We start from the raw sequence: 16,638 nt of genomic DNA, 5'->3' as shown, positions 1-16,638 counted from the left end.
ACCAAAGTCAAACATTGAAGAGCCTAGAAGAGCCAAAAAAGGGCCATACATAGGTTTATGCCTTTTGGCATGCAAAGCCGGAGTAAATTTTGTGCCTTGATTGCTCCATATGAAGTTAGAAGGCACACACCCATCTCTGGCAAAAGGCACAAGCCCATCTCTGGCCCTCTTTTAATCATTTGGCCTCTCCAAGCATTTGAATGCAGGCACATTTGTGATGTCAAAAAGTCCAAATCCTTTCCATGTATTTCTTAAAATGTGCTATATGATGACATCAATACCTATGCTGACAAGACAAGTTGAGGGTGATGGTTAGCTATATCCCCATTTCAAATCCTTGTTAGATCTGGGTTCTTTATAGCTTGCGTTTGTAGTTGCCAAATCTATATTGAACAAGGATACTTAAGCCTCAAAATCTCTCTCTCTCTCTCTCTCTCTCTCTCTCTCTCTCTCTCTCTCTCTCTCTCTCTCTCTCTCTCTCTCTCTCTCTCTCTCTCTCTCTCTCTCTCTCTCTCTCTCTCTCTCTCTCTCATGTTCAAAGCAAAACACGTTGAAATCCAAAATGTGGCACATTAGTGAACACATAGAAAACATGTCTATAAGCATAGTACAAACGAAGCAAATAGAATTACCTTGTCACCCAAACATCACTAAAGAAAGATCCATATATTGGTGTTGTAATAATACCATATTGGGAGTGTTACGTGCTTCAATAGTGAGAGAAAGCTACAATGGTAATGGTAACATCAGCATAGACAATAGACACAAGGTGAGCATGACAAAGCATGCACAACAAAATGTGTACGATAAAGATTTAACTAGCTCTAGAACATGATATGATTTTACATTGAAAGTGTAAACTTAGCCAACCTCTACAACTTTTGAGAAGTTTACATCAAACTTGTCAATAAATTTAGCCAACCTCTACAACTTTTGAGAAGTTTACATCAAGCTTGTCAATTACACTTGCTACATGTAATGTAGTACCTAAATGGTCGTAAAAATGCAGCTATTAACCACCATCCATGAGAGGAAATAGATTGTGCTTAGATATATATGGTAGGACTACCAAAGAGATGTGAGTTGATTAGCACTCATGACCACCTCTAACGTGTGTCTCTATATAGGCTTGGGACCAATTTGGTCATTGTTGCTTTTAGCCTTTCCACTCTTACATTTGTTCAAGCTCGTCTAATATCCTATTTGTGGTATGAAGTACATTCTGATCATACCAACCATACCATATTTAGAATTCTCAAGATCCCAAGCTCCATTATGATGACCATGCCAACAATAAATTGCCCCTAATAATAGTAATATAGGGAAGGCCCTTTTTAATCACTTGAATTTCGCCATAAGTGAAAACATGAGCTAACCAAATATCATTTACTATAATTTGATTGGTGGAAAGTGACGTATCAAAATTGATTTTTTTTAAGAACAATTGTACCTCAAAATAGTCATGTCTTGTAGAGTATGTGCTAAATGTCCATAAATACTTTTTACATTTGTGTAACATCCATGTGCCAAAAATGTTTTTTGTATTTGCTTGTTCGCCATGAAAATTTTCTAAAATCCTCGTTATTTATAATCAAGTTTAAGCACTCAAAAACCTTTTGAGTTTTAGATAACCATTATCTTCAAATTGCAAATGCTTGGCCTCCTATATTTGAGTTGCCAATGACACCTAAATTTCCTTGTGCTATCACCTACAAAACCACTCATATTGACATGCATCTAATATTAGAATTGTGTATATACAACCACCAAGGTCTTTGTGATGTTAGGTGCCACTTTATAGGAACATGTTAATAAAACCCAACTCATGGTTTGTCTCCAAAAACATTAACAAGCATTTCATAAAGAACATAGATTGTTTCTTACATAGTAACTAAATTGCTATCATGTAACAACTGAAGGTGGATACATGTGAGCTTAGGTGATATTTATGTGAAGAAAATGTGTGAATCCATCCTAATAATTAACGAGTGTTGCTAGTTGTGCATACAAGTTTAACAATTGTAGTAATACTCTAGACTATGAAACTCTAATAGCACAAGTTTGCTGGCAACAAAATTGGCCCTCTACAATTCTTCTCATCCAGGCCTTGTTTCAGCTAGAAGGAAAAGGTATCTACCTCCTAAATGCAGTTCTACACTAGAAAGACTGGTCGGGATAAATGTTTCAACACATGGGCTCTACTGCCATAATATGTACATGATAACTCCATAATCCATCTCCTTTCACACTTCACTACATTGACATAAATCTCCGGTGCATCATAAGTTTGGCAAAACATAAAGTTCAATGTTGAAGAGCACAAGTTAGTGCATTTCTTTAAAATAGATTTTGAAGTTGTCCATGAGAGGATCTTGCAACATTATGGCTTCTTATATTGTACTAGGCAAACGAGAGTTGATAATTCTCAACATCATCTAGATGCATGTAATCATAGCCTTTTTAATGTATTTTTCAGCTTCAGTTTGCATTTGAGTGCAAATTTCCTTTCTCACCACATCTTGCATACAATACAAGAGCGACAATGGAACATGTAAAAATAAAGAATACCATGCATATTTAAACTCTACTTTAGAGTACTCACAACAAAAACATTTTCTCATGCATTATGAAACTGTTATTGACAAAGAGAAAGTGCTTGAGGCAAAATGTGCATCATCATGAGGGACATCAAAGTGATGGAATCCATGGTGGTGAGTGATTTGATGCCTGCACAGTCCAGATCCATTCGACAAAATGCGAGCTGCATAAATATGTATCATGTGCCAGTCACACCCATAGTGATCCATGCGTAGCCCTAGTGGCATGAAATGCAAGTCGCATGCAAACAATTGATCCATTTCAATCCATTCTGTTGTTGAAGCAAAAATATAAGGTACCTTTTTAAAGCCTACATGTGTGAGGCCAGACATGGGGGTACCATCACGAAAATTAGGGCTAAGAAATTCATATTATCTTAGATAAAAGCATGGGACAATGTTGCTGTACCATTTGCCACATGCAAGTTCCTTTTGTCAATGGAAAGAGCTCCAGGGGTAATGCAAATGTGTAGACTTCATTCCTTGCATTGAATCACTGATCTCATAAACCACATCCATGTTTCAGATTGGAGTGAAACAATCACCAACATATCCTCGAACTGACCAGTGTCTTTGACATAGCCTGAAATACAAGCTACCAATATAGCCATATTGACCCTAATCTTTTAAATCCAGATTTGTCTCCGTGCTGATCAACGCATAAGACTGCACAAAACTGTTATCATTTCCACAATGGAGCAGTTGTCCTGTTCCAATTTTGAGTTATCTCTACACCTAGGTTATTTTATTCTGCTTATCTTGCATCTTGTCACGCAAGTAATAGAGTTTGTTCCTCCGCACTTTCCTATGCTCGAGCACTTTCAACTCTTTTATATTTGGTGAGTACCTGAAGTGAAAACAGACATTAGACTTCATTAGAGATTTAACTTTTAAAAACATCAGTCTCTTTTGTAGCTATAGACTGCATCCTATCCTTGCAATTCAACTTAAGAAAAATATACAACTCTTTTTCCTCTCTATTTTGGCCTCAATTCTTTTATATTTGATGAGTGCCAGAAGTGAAAACAGGTTATCCTTTTCAGGCTATTGATACATTTCCATTTCAAATCTATAAGATCCACAGTTCTTTTTGCATCATAGACTGCATCCTATTCCTGTAATTCAGCTCGAGGAAAACACGCACAAGACTTTAATGGCCTTTCTATTGCCTTCAGAACACTTTCTATTTGATGTAGCAACCCATTGCATTACCCTAATCTTCAACCTTCCACAAGTTTGAATGCCAGCTCTTGCATTATGCTTGGCTGCATGACCAAATCCACAGGAGACATCCCTGTTGTCTACTTCAAAGGGGGCTCTGGTTTTCACTTTAAACAGGAAGTTCAGAGGTAGCAAGGACTCTCAAAACCAAGAGGAAAGTCCTAAAAACAGTGGCACACCTTCAACAGAACCAAAGAACCTAAACAAAGTTGATGGCACTTGCCTTTAAAAAAACCGATAATGTACTTACTGCCAGCAACTGGTCATGTGACGAGAAGTGTTCTAACAAAATCAAGGGTCACCCTAGTCCCCCGTCCAGCAGAGAGGGTATCCTACTCCAACATCTAAAATTATTGCTCGTGTTTCTCCTGGTTCCCACCCTCCCCAATGGCGAGATGTTGATAATGTGGCATATGAAAAGTCCCCCTCAGTCAACATCTTTCAGGACAGTTGAGGTTATGGCTTGACTCATCTAGCTCGCCATCCACAATGGACTTCACACCACATGTTCATTTAATGACCTGTACAAGGGTGTTGACGACTCTAACCAAGAGATAGAAGCCCACTCTGATACCAATTGTTGGATTTAGGGTTGCACAAGTGTAAGTACGCAGCTTGGAGAAGAAGCAACTTGAGAGATCAAAACTCAAAGTGTACTGAGGGGTATCAATAGAGAAGATTTACAAGACTAAGTATGCCCTAAAAGTGAATAAGCATATATAAAAGGCTGAGGGAAAAAAACCTCCTAAAGAGGGGAAAAAATGCCCTGACGATCCTAAGTACTTTCACACACATTACTACCAAAATATGGTAATAACTTAGTCACCTACCTTCATTCACTTCCATTGCATCTAATGTGAAGAAATACTCTAAATGCAAAAAGCACAAAACCAATCGAACGACAAAGCACAGACTGATAAACTCAAAACACAATTACGGTTAGGGTTAGGGTAACTCAGAGACAATGAACACAATGAATAATATAAGTGAATGAATAATGAATATACAGTGCTCATGCAGCAAACACACTATGCAGTGAATGCTGAACCTCGAACTCTCGTATCTCTAGAATCAAGGCAAAGATTATGAGCTATAGAGTGTGGTACTCGAAACATCCTGAATCACAACAAAGGCAACCTCTGACTGTCGAACACCAACAAATATAGCCAAGAAAGACTGGATCTAATGCAAGTGGCAATGCAAGAGAGAGAAAGACTAAAAACCCCCTCTCAAGCCCAAAACTGAGCTGTGCAAAATAAGCCCTTTAGGTTTGTTTTCCTTTGTCCCACCCCACAGCAGCCAGGGCATCGGGCAAAGGGTGCATATTGGCTGCCCAATGACCTATCAAGACTACAAAGGTGATGGGTAACTTACCAAAGGAGCCGTGATCACCCCAAAAAGGCCATGCCATCAAACCAAGGATACGCATCTGCTACCCAAGGGCCTACCAAGTCTTTCAAAGGTGGATAGTATCAACAATGGACTTTTTGTTGTTGTTATGGTATTTTGTTTTTTTAAGGGCTTGCGGTGCAATTTGTATAAAAGACTTAGCATTAAGTGATGGTTGCAAATTAGTTAGCTCAGAGACAATGAACACAATGAATAATGAATATACAATGCTCATGCAGCAAACACACTATGTAGTGAATATTGAACCTTGAACTCTCGTATCTCTGGGATCAAGGCAGAGATTATGATTTGTAGAGTGTCATTCTTTGAACGGATCTCGAATCACAACAAAGGTAGCCTCCAAGTATCTAATACCAACAAACGCAACCAAGGAAGGCTTAGATATGATGTAGACGGCAATGCAAGAGAGGGAAAGACTAAAAACGCATGTACTTGAGGAGAGAGAAAATTTGAACAACTGTTAGTGCAAATGCAACAGCCAAAAACTGAAAACGGAACATTCAGAGGAGAGAGAAGATCAAGGTGACAATTCCAAGCTAGTGGTAACAACACCAGATGCTAACTAGAATCAAGCGCCTAATGGTAGCAGATGGCTGGGGAAAGCTCTGACCGCAATGTCTTCCACAAACGAGGTGTGGGCAACAGGGATACGACTCCTGAAACTTGCAAAAACGAGATTCAAGGAGAGTAGTAGGCTACATGTCTATTTATAGAAAGTTTAGGACACCCAAATTAGGGTTTAAGTATTTTATTACTGCATCAAACAAAGTTCATTGAAGATATTATTCGGAAGTTTGGTTTGGGTTCTACACATCCTACTAATACTCCTTGTCTTGTGAGCTCTACCAAAAACTCTCACTTTCTTGTTGAATGTCTTCAATTTGTTGGCTTAAATTCTCACCCTGACATTTTTTTTGTTGTAAATCTTCTTGAAAAACATATTAGTTCTCCATGTCAAACATTGAATTGCAGCTAAACGAGTTTTGTAGTATTTGAAAGGCACTAAAGATTTTGTGTTGGTTTATCGATGCCTAGAAAACTCTATTTCTCTACATTCGGTTCACCTTTTGGGTTATCCACGTATCTTTTGAAAATAAGAGGTTTTTTTCATTAATTAAGCGTGATTTAGGACTATCTAAGTCAAGCTAATGCATTTTTAGCCCAACATCTAACACTCACTCAAAGATATTCTTCATTTATACAACATCCAAAGCACCTTAATATAAAACATCTAGTATGTGGGTTTCTTTCTTAATCCTTTCATACTGAGTTTTGTATTTTAGCTCAAGACTAACATTGGAAGTATTTTGCACGTCTTGACTAGACTGAAGGTCCTTTCTTGATCCTTTCATGCTGAGTTTTATGTTTCTGTTCAAGACAAACATTATAAGTTCTTTGTGGGTCCTAACTACGCTGAAGATTTAGTTTTTTTATTCTTGCTTGGACGATATTGCCTCCATCAACATGGAGACAAAGCTAGCATCTTCTTTCTTGAGATCAGATGGACTGCTTCCTTAGTGGTTGTGTCTTTGCATTCTTGATTAGCATGGGAGCCATCTCTCAAGGTTGAGTTCCAAGCATGTCTACACTGCTTCCTTGGTGGTTGTGTCTTCGCATTCTTGATTAGCATGGGAGCCATCTCTCAAGGTTGAGTTCCAAGCATGTCTACAATACTTGGTCAACATTGGAGCCTTCTCTCAAGATCAAGTACGAGCACATGCCAACTACCTTGGCTGCTAACTCTTCCCATGTTCTTCCAATTCAAAAGTCTCATGTCTCCTCCATCCATTAGATCAATTTGTATGGTGGATTGTTATCTTGATGATTCTTGACTTGCATGAAGCCCTCTATTGGGAATAAAGGCCTCGTGCCTTTTAAATGTGCTCGGGTGTGAACACAACCTTAGCACTTTTACTTATATATCTATCTAAAAACCTAAAGGTATACACTCATCATTGTACCTGAAAACGTGTTCACTCTCTACTCTGCTCTCTCTCACTCTCTGTGGCTCTCACTGTGCATAGGACAGTCTATCTCGATCTCTGTGCCTAATCAATCCCTACAAACTAATATCAAAGTTGCGGTTGAGGCATTCGTGCCTCTCGGAGTTCGAACAGGAAAGGCGAGCAAGAGAGTCACCGACGTGACGTGCAGGCAGTGGGCAGCGGCAGACGGCAATCAATTGCAGCGAGACCAGACGATTGCTGGAGACCAGGCGACAGGCTGTAGACCACGCAACAAGTGCAGAGGCAATCGACTGAAGCAAGCGTGGACCAGGGGTGCGACGGGCAGCAGCTGACAAACACCAGCTGACGCGCAACGTACCGGACGTCTCTAGCGGGGCAGGACCAGCAGACGCTGATGAGCTCCACCAGCGGTCGACAAAAAAGGCAAGCACAACAAGTCACGGACCTGAACAGCCCGTTGACCCACAATTTTCCTCCTCTTGTTTTTTTCCAAAAACATTTGAGATTACTTTTTTCTCCTCTCCTCTGGGTGTCCGCGCGCGCAAGCATAGTGTGTAGATCTGTGCAAAATTGAGCCAGAAATTTAGAGCTTTTCCCAAATTTAGGGATCTCAACACAGAATTGGACTATCTGACTCAAAAATTACAAAATCGGTGCACATTTGCTTGGGAATTTTGGGGCTTTTTACATTTTAGTGAAATTCTTTCAATTTCATTGAAATTAGTGCACGCAAGACTTGGAAAATTTGGGGATTTGTCCAGATTTGGTGTGAGCAAGATGCAACAATGATATCTGTCTCAAAAATTGCAAGAATTTGTGACATTTTGTCCTCGACATTTGGGGCTTTTAACGTACATGCGCAAATTGGGTTGAAATTTACCCAATTTCTCGACATTAATGCGCATTGCAGTTTGGGCAAAATTTGTGCAGCATTTGGTCATTTTCTGTACATGCAGGTTGAATTTCATGCAATTTGGATATCAACACAAGGTAAAATTTGGGGGTTTTGCTGAAATTGCTCTATTTTGGCAAAACTAGACTGTCCTATGCATAACAAAGGAAATGCAAATGTGTGTTTGATGCTATGAGCACAAAATTTTGGGGCTTTTGACCGTTCGTGTCAAATTTTATGCCCATGGATACATGTACAACAGAAATTGCAACTGAAATTTTGGGATTCCTCATGTAATGTGATGCATATGCCCTTGGAACAACTGTAATCAGTTGGATAATGCTGTAGCACATGGTTTGGTGCTCCTGAAAATTTAATTACAGATCTGAAATCTGTGCTTCTGCGTGGTCATTTATTGCTGATTGGTACTTGTTTGTACCTTGGTCACTTGGGTGACAATTTGGGCCTGCATTTGCTGGTTTTCTTGTCACATTTGGGCTGAAAATCATGGCTGGCAGCAATGACAGCAGTAATTTGATGCACATAAAGAAGCTTGAAGGTGCACATAATTTTGCAGTTTGGCAAAAGCAATGCTACAATATCCTGTTACAAAAGAAGCAGGCAAAGCCGATCAAAACCAAAAGAGCAAAGCCCGCGACATGGATCAAGACGATTGGGATGAGTTAAATGAGCTTGCACGCTAAACCATAGGCTATTGATTTCTTATGCCCTGCTCTTCAACATTGAAGGTTTGGATTTTGCATATGCTACATGGACTAGACTGGAAGAACTGTATGCACAAAAGAGTGTTGTAAGCAAAGTGTATTGGCTGAAAAAGCTTATGGATTTGCATATGAAAGAGGATACAGCAATGTCTACTCACTTGAGTGAGTTTAACTCAATTTTCAGCCAGCTAGTTGCCTTGAAGTTCATGATTGATGAGGAATTTAAGGCTACTTTCTTACTTTGCACTCTACCAGAGAGTTGGGATACATTCACGACTGCTATGAGCAATTCTAATGTTATCCTTTTGTATGCTGATGTAGAGAGTGCTCTATTTACGGAAGAGATCATAGCAAAAGGGCAAATATGATGGCAAGGGACGCAGTAAATCACATGGCAAAGATGTTAAATGCCATCATTGTGGCAAGAAGGGTCACTTTAAACATGACTGCTACAAATAGAAGAAAGAGAAAGGAAAAGGCAAGAACACACATGATAGCAAGGAAGAGAAAAAGGACAGTCAGCCTAAGAAGAGCAGTGTAAAAATTGAAGAGGTGAATGTAGTCACTCATGACATCGACAGTGGGAGTGATGTACTCTTTGTCTCTTCACACTTTGGTACCCAAGCTTTACTTGCAGATACAGATGATGACATGCATACCTAGATTCTTGATTCAGGTATTTCCTTTCATGTCACCCCTCATCGTGAGTGGTTTTCCGCCTATACAGGGGGTCAACATGGTATTGTCCATCTTGGGGATAACTATGCATGTGAGATTGCAGGTATTGGCAGTGTGTAGTTACAGTTTCAGCATGGCTCTGTCTTTACACTTCATCATGTACCTCAGCTCAAGAAGAGCTTGATTACCACAGGCTAGCTAGATGATGATGGTTTGCATACCACCTTTGGTGATGGAAAATGGAAGATCTGTAAGGAATCTAGGGTTATTCCCAGAGGTTACAAGAGTATTCCCAGAGGTTACAAGAGTGATACTTTGTATCCACTTCATGTATCTAGTGTGCGTGACCATGTTGTTGTCGTGACCGAACAGCCAAGCGTTTCTTTGTGGCATGGCCGGTTGGGACACATGAGTAAAACAAGAATGAAAGTGCTTTCTCGTTTGGGTTACTTGCCTTGTCTTCACTATGCTGATTTTGAATATTGTGATCATTGTATTTAAGGCAAACATGCATAGACATCTCACAAAAAGTCTCTTTCTTTGAAACTTTCTCCTTTAGAGTTAGTACATTCGGATATATGTCAAATGCCAGGATTATCTTTAGGGAAAAAGAAATATTTTGTCACCTTTATTGATGATGCTACACGGAAAGTATGGGTTTACCCTATTTGTAGCAAGGAGGAAGTGCTTGACAAGTTTAAAAAATTCTTAGCATTGGCTGAAAATCAAACAGATAAGACACTTAAGTGTCTTCGCTCTAACAATGGTGGGGAATATGTGTCCAAGGCCTTTCAAGCATTTTGTGACAGCAAAGGGATAAAGAGGGAGCTCACTGTCCCTTATAATCCGCCCCAAAATTGAGTTGCAAAGCGTATGAATTGGACCATACAAGATAAGCTCTGTACGATGCTGTCTCATGCTGAATTACCCCATGGTTTTTGGGTAGAGGCTGTTATGACAACCGTTCACTTGATTAATAGGTTACCAAACATGTCTTTGGAGGGGGGGAGGAAGGGTTCCCCAAGAAGCGTGGTCAGGCAAGCCACCTTCATATGCTCATCTAAAAGTGTTTGGCTTCGAGACTTTTTTGCACATTCCTAAAGAAAAACGCAGCAAACTTGAGCCAAAGTCCTACAAATGCATTTTCCTAGGATATGGTGACGAAGATGAAATGGGGTATAGATTGCGGGATCCCGAGAAAAGGAAAGTAGTACGCAGCAATGACATTACAGATCGCATGCACAAACAGCCCGAAAAGATTGAGGAGGTCCGTAGGGTTGTATTCCGGGTAGAAATACCTTTTGGACAACAAAATGTACCCACGTACAGCGACAAATACCTGCTGTAAATGAACCTATAAATGCTGGAAATGATCAACCAGGTATTGCCCATGAAAATGAGCCATTACATGTGCAGGAACAGCCAGGACAGCAAGCTGTTAATGCTGATTTGCGGGCTGAATTGCTAAGACAGCATGCTGAAAATGGAAATTTGCAGGAACAGCTAGCAAACAATGACCATTGGGTTAGGAGATCATCTAGGGCTACTAGACAACCTGGCAGGTTTATTCCAGGTGCAATTAATGTGGCTGATTATGTCATGTTGACAGACTGTGGTGAACTGTCTTGCTTCAAGGAAGCAATGGACAAACAGGACAGCAAGAAATGGTATAAAGCCATGCTGTCAGAGATGGAATCTCTTGAAAAAAATGGCACTTGGGAATTGGTGCAATTGCCTAAAGGGCAGAAAACTCTTCCATGCAAATGGGCTTACAAGATGAAGGTCACTTCTGGTTCCTCACCAAAGTACAAAGCAAGATTGGTTACAAAGGGGTACAAGTAGGAGCATGGAATTGACTTTGATGAGATTTTCTCTCCTGTAGTCAAGATGACTACATTGAGAACCAATTTGGGCTTAGTTGCAGTTGAGGATATGGGGCTCATACAAATGAATATAAAGACTGCGTTTTTACATGGTGATCTGCATGAAGACATATATATGCAACAGCCTGAAGTTGTTGAACAAGGGAAATAAAAAATGGCATGTAAACTCAAAAGGAGTTTGTATGGGCTGAAACAAGCACCAAGAGAATGGTATCATAAGTTTAATACATTCATGCAGTCCCAAGGCTTTCATAGAAGTCAAGTGGATCACTGCTTGTACACCAAGAAGGCAGCAGATGGCAGCCTGGTTATCTTGGTTTTGTATGTTGATGACATGTTGATTGCTAGCAGGGATACTCATGCCTTGGATTCATTGAAGCAAAGTCTTCATGGCAGCTTTGACATGAAGGATCTTGGTGATGCAAATCACATTCTTGGCATGCGAATACTCAAAGATAGATCAAAAGGCTTACTTTATCTATCTTAGCAGGAGTATATCTCCAAAGTTTTGCAGTGTTTCAATATGGAGGGGGGTAAAACAATTGGGGTTCCATTGCCTCCATATGTGAAACTTAGTGTAGAGGACAGCCCTGCATCCGATGGTGAGAAGGCTGAAATGGCCAAGATACCATATGCTTCAACTGTTGACAATTTGATGTATGCTATGGTTGCTACACGTCCTAACATTGCCTTTGCAGTGGGAGTGGTTAGCAGATACATGGCAAGCATTGGGATGGAGTGAAAGGTATTATGAGATACCTCAAAGGCATAAAGGAGTTGTGCATCTGCTTTGGAAAGCAAAAGGCATCTGTTGTTGACTTTACGGATGCAAACTATATTGATCATGCGAACTGCATGAAGTCCACTTTTGGATATGTGTTTACTTTCACAGGAGGAGCAGTCTCTTGGATCTCCAGGCTACAAAAGTGTGTTGCATTGTCTACTACAAAGGCAAAGTATGTGGCTGCCACTAAGGCATGCAAGGAGGCTTTATGGCTTTCACATCTTGTGGGAGAGCTTGGCATCACAGAGTTACCTGTTCTCCATTATGATAGTCAGAGTGCTATCATGCTAGCACAGAATCCTGTCTTTCATACAAAGACAAAGCACATACAGGTGAAGTACCACTTCATTAGAGATGTACTTGACAGTAAGAGCATTGAGCTTGTCAAAGTGCATACAGATGATAACCCTACAGAGACCTTCTCACGAAGGGTGTTAAGCAATTGAAAAGATGAAGAGAACTCAAGAGAATACAATCCAACACTCAAAGGGCACGAGAGCCTTTTTTTTCCTCCCAGCCTTGCCTAGTTATTGCTAGCTACTCTCATCGTAATCCGATTGCCAGCCATCATTTGTTGGTGAGTCCTACTATTCCTGGACTCTCTTTAATTCTAGGCTCCCCTAAACCCCGTTCGGGCGCCCAAGGCCCCGGACGGTCATCCCTCGTGCTTGTTTTCCGTTATTTACCTTATTAATATAACATTTCCTTCCCCTTAAGAATTGGTTTCGTCCTCGAAAACGATACTTGGAAGGTCTAACTGTAAATTGGGAAACCGTTTTCTTAGGGTACTTACTCGCTCCCATGTTGAGCTTTCTTCAGAACAATCTTTCCACTTGACCAAGCATTCTTGATAAATTGTATTCCTTGTTCGTCTCTTGCAAACATTTAATATTTTCTTTCTGGTTCATGTGGGATAGATTGGTCATCTAATAGCTCCTTAATGTTATCATTTAAGATTAAATTATCCAAATCACCCAGCTTTTTCCTTAACTTACTCACATGAAAAACTGGATGTATTTTACTACCAGTAGGTAGTTGGAGCTTGTAAGCCTTTTCTCCCACCTTTTTAAGTATTGTAAAAGGACCACAATACCTGGGTGAAAGTTTTGGACATTGTTCTGTTTTCATGGTTTTGGTTTGTTCAGGCACCTTAAGATAGACCAATTCTCCTTCTTCAAAGGAGATGTCTCTTCGGTGAGGATTTGCATATGCTCTAGCTCGATTTTGAGCTTTTTTAATATTTTCTTGAGCAAATTTTTACATACTATTCATATCCTCCAAAAAATCCTTAGCTCCCTGAACCTTTTCCTTATGCAATCCTACTGCATGAGGTGAGGAGCCCCGGGTTGAAACCCATACATTAACATAAATGGACTATATCCAGTGGAAGAGTGCTTGGCACTATTATATACAAACTCTGTTATCGGTAGATACTCTTCCCAATTAGTTTGCCTTTTACTTACATATACCCTAAGCATATCTTCAAGGATTTGGTTAACCCTTTCAGTTTGCCTAACAGTTTGTGGGTGATCCGCCGTACTCATGCTAAGTTTAGTATCCAACTTCCTAAATACTGCACGCCAAAATTGACTATCAAATTTTCTATCCCGATCAGAAACTATATTTGCCGGAAGGCCATACAATCGGTATATGTTCTCTACGAACAATCTAGCCAATTCTGGTGTTTTAACATCAGTTGAAGTTGGAATGAACCTAGCCATTTTGGTTAACCTATCCACAATCACCCACACAGAGTCATGCCTCCTCTGTGTTCTGGGTAATGCAACAATAAAATCCATGGAGATACTCTCCCATTTTCCTGAAGCAATCTCTAGTGGATGGAGAAGTCCTCCCATTTTCAATCTTTCAGCTTTATTAACCTGGCATTTATTACATTTGACCACATAGTCAAGGACGTCCTTATTCATTCCAGGCCAATAGAACTGCCTTTTAATAAGGCTATAAGTCTTATTAACTCCTGGATGTCCCGCGCTAGGGGTATCATGACACTCAAAGAGTATCTGGCGCCTTATTTCTTTATCTTTTGGGACACATACCCTACCCTTGTAGAGTAAATAACCATTATCAATGGTAAAATTCTTCCACTTGAATCTGGTTTGAGCAACCCCTGATGCTCCATTTCCTTGTTGAACATCCTCAGATATTCCTTCCTCAATAGAAGCACTTTCATTTGGATCCCCATTTATTATTGCTTCCCATATGTTGAAATATGCCGGATCAACCTAGCATTTCCCTTTTAAAGATTCAAGCAAGTCGGAAGTGAACTGAGTAAAACTCAATTCATTTATGATGGGCATTCCGCTGAGTGCATCAGCTACTATATTATACTTTCCTTTTCTATATCTTATCTCATAGTCAAACTCTTTGAGAAGTTCGGCCCATCTAGCTTTACGCCCTTGTAGATCCGGTTGATCATTAAGCCACTTAATGCTTTCATGATCCGACAAGATCAAAAGTTTGGCACCATACAGATAGTGCCTCCATTTCTTCATTGCATGTACTATTGCATACAGCTCCCTCTCATAAACAGAATAATTCTGTTTTGCACGGTCTAATTTCTTGCTTTTAAAAGCAACTGGTCAACCTTCTTGTAATAAGACCGCACCTATCGCCTTATCACTGGCATCGGCTTCAACCACAAATGGTTTATTGGGATCCACAATTAATAGTACTGGAGCTGTAGCAATAGCTACTTTAAGTTTTTGAAAACTTTCATTTTGGTCTGTTCCCCAATAAAAGCTTTTTCCTTTCCCTTTAAGTTGGTCTGTCATTGGAACAGCTATTTTGGCATAATCTCAAATGAATCTACGATAAAATCCAGATAAATCTAGGAAGATCTGCAGCTCTTCCAGGTTCCTTGGAGATGGCCATTCAATAATTGCCCTTACTTTTTCTGGATCCATCTTGATTCTCTCCTTCGAAATAATATGCCCCAAATATTTGACTTCTTGTGCGAAGAATTCACATTTAGTTTTCTTCGCATAAAAAGAATGTGTTCTTAACAGTTGGAATACCAATTGTAAGTGTTCCAAATGTTCTTCTCTTGATTTACTAAAGATCAAGATATCATCCAAGAAGACTACTACAAAATGTCCCAGATAGGGCCATAACACACTAATCATCAGCTTCATAAGATAGCTGGAGCATTAGTGAGGCCAAAAGGCATCACCAAAAAATCATAATGCCCGTAGCTAGTACAAAATGCTGTCTTAGGAACATCTTGTACCTTAATTCTTACTTGGTGATAGTCTGATCTTAAATCTATCTTTGTGAAGAATTTTGCCCCTTGTAATTGATTTAAAAGATCTTCCATTCTAGGCATAGGAAATTTATTCTTCACCGTTATTTTATTAAGTGCTCTATAATCAACACAAAGTCGTATAGAATCATCTTTTTTCTTTACTAATAAAATTGGCGAAGCCCAAGGTGAATTACTGGGTTGCATAAACCCTTTATCAAGGTAATCCTTAATTTGTCTTTCAACTTCTTGGTACTGTGTTTCACTTAACTTATACGGTGGTTTAGAAATAGGGTGTGTATCCTTATTTGTGTCAATTGGGTGATTTATATCACCTCTATCTGGTGGAAGGCCACTAGGTAAATCAGAAGGAAACACATCTTTAAATTCATCTAACAAAGTATTTAATTCATTATTAACATTCAACTCACAAACATAAGAAAATTGTTGCTTTATATTACAGAAAGTAAAAGTGTTTTGTACAGGAAGAGACCATAACATGTATACCTCACAAACTTCCTTCTTTATCAGCTTCTGAACCTCAGTGGAACACAACAAAGGATTATCAGATACTTCATGTTCACCTTGAATGATAAAAGTCTTACCATCCCTTTCAAATTCCAGTGTATTATGATGATAACTACATTTTAATGATGGTTCCAATCCCCATAGCCACTCCCTTCCTAGAGCAATATCGACTCTTTCCATGTTCATAATTTGGAAATCAAGTTTATCTTTATATCCTTGAATCTCAATTTTCAAATTGGATACCATTGTATCCCATATTTTATTATCTTGACCTTGCATCATACGAACAATATATTGATGCCCACTCTTTTGTTGGGGAAGTTTCAATTTTTTGACGAGTGCATAATTTATAAAATTATGGGTAGCAGAGTCATCAATCATGACTCTAACCCTCTTTCCAGCTATCAATCCATGCACTCTAACTAAATCATGTGGCCCAAAGGTAGGCTGCCACATAGAAGTTGACATACAACACTTGTGTTGTACATCCATGTGCAAGACCTCTAAAGATTTATACCTTTCATGCCCGTTTAATTCTAAGGTCTGCACTACATGGATTTGTTTTTCTTTTCCCTTGCCCTTGTCCTTATCATTTCCTTTGTCTTCCCTCTTTTTCCTTTGAGGGCAATTCCAAGCAGCATGGTTAGGGGATAGGCAATTGAAACACAGCTTTTCTTTTTTGGCCTTATCAAAA

General features: G+C 39.5%; 1 protein-coding gene across 2 annotated transcripts in view; it reads right to left on the bottom strand.

The window, feature by feature from the left end:
• Window positions 1-2,709: 2,709 nt before the first annotated feature.
• Window positions 2,710-16,638, bottom strand: part of LOC148023047 (uncharacterized) — a 62,272-nt gene continuing 48,343 nt past the window's right edge. The window contains exon 5 of one of the 2 annotated variants that reach the window (XM_087695165.1): window positions 2,710-3,444. In XM_087695165.1, the coding sequence (XP_087551291.1) occupies window positions 3,333-3,444 (112 nt within the window). In that variant the 3' untranslated portion in view covers window positions 2,710-3,332. The remainder of the gene's footprint in view (window positions 3,445-16,638) is intronic. The other variant, XM_087695166.1, reaches the window with a different exon arrangement.

Source organism: Lygodium microphyllum, chromosome 16, assembly GCF_053477565.2.
Source record: "Lygodium microphyllum isolate KBCC chromosome 16, Lygodium_microphyllum_v1.1.10, whole genome shotgun sequence".
NCBI lineage: Eukaryota > Viridiplantae > Streptophyta > Polypodiopsida > Schizaeales > Lygodiaceae > Lygodium > Lygodium microphyllum.
The sequence above is the reverse complement of the archived record's forward strand: the minus strand, read 5'-3'. Positions and strand labels throughout refer to the sequence as shown.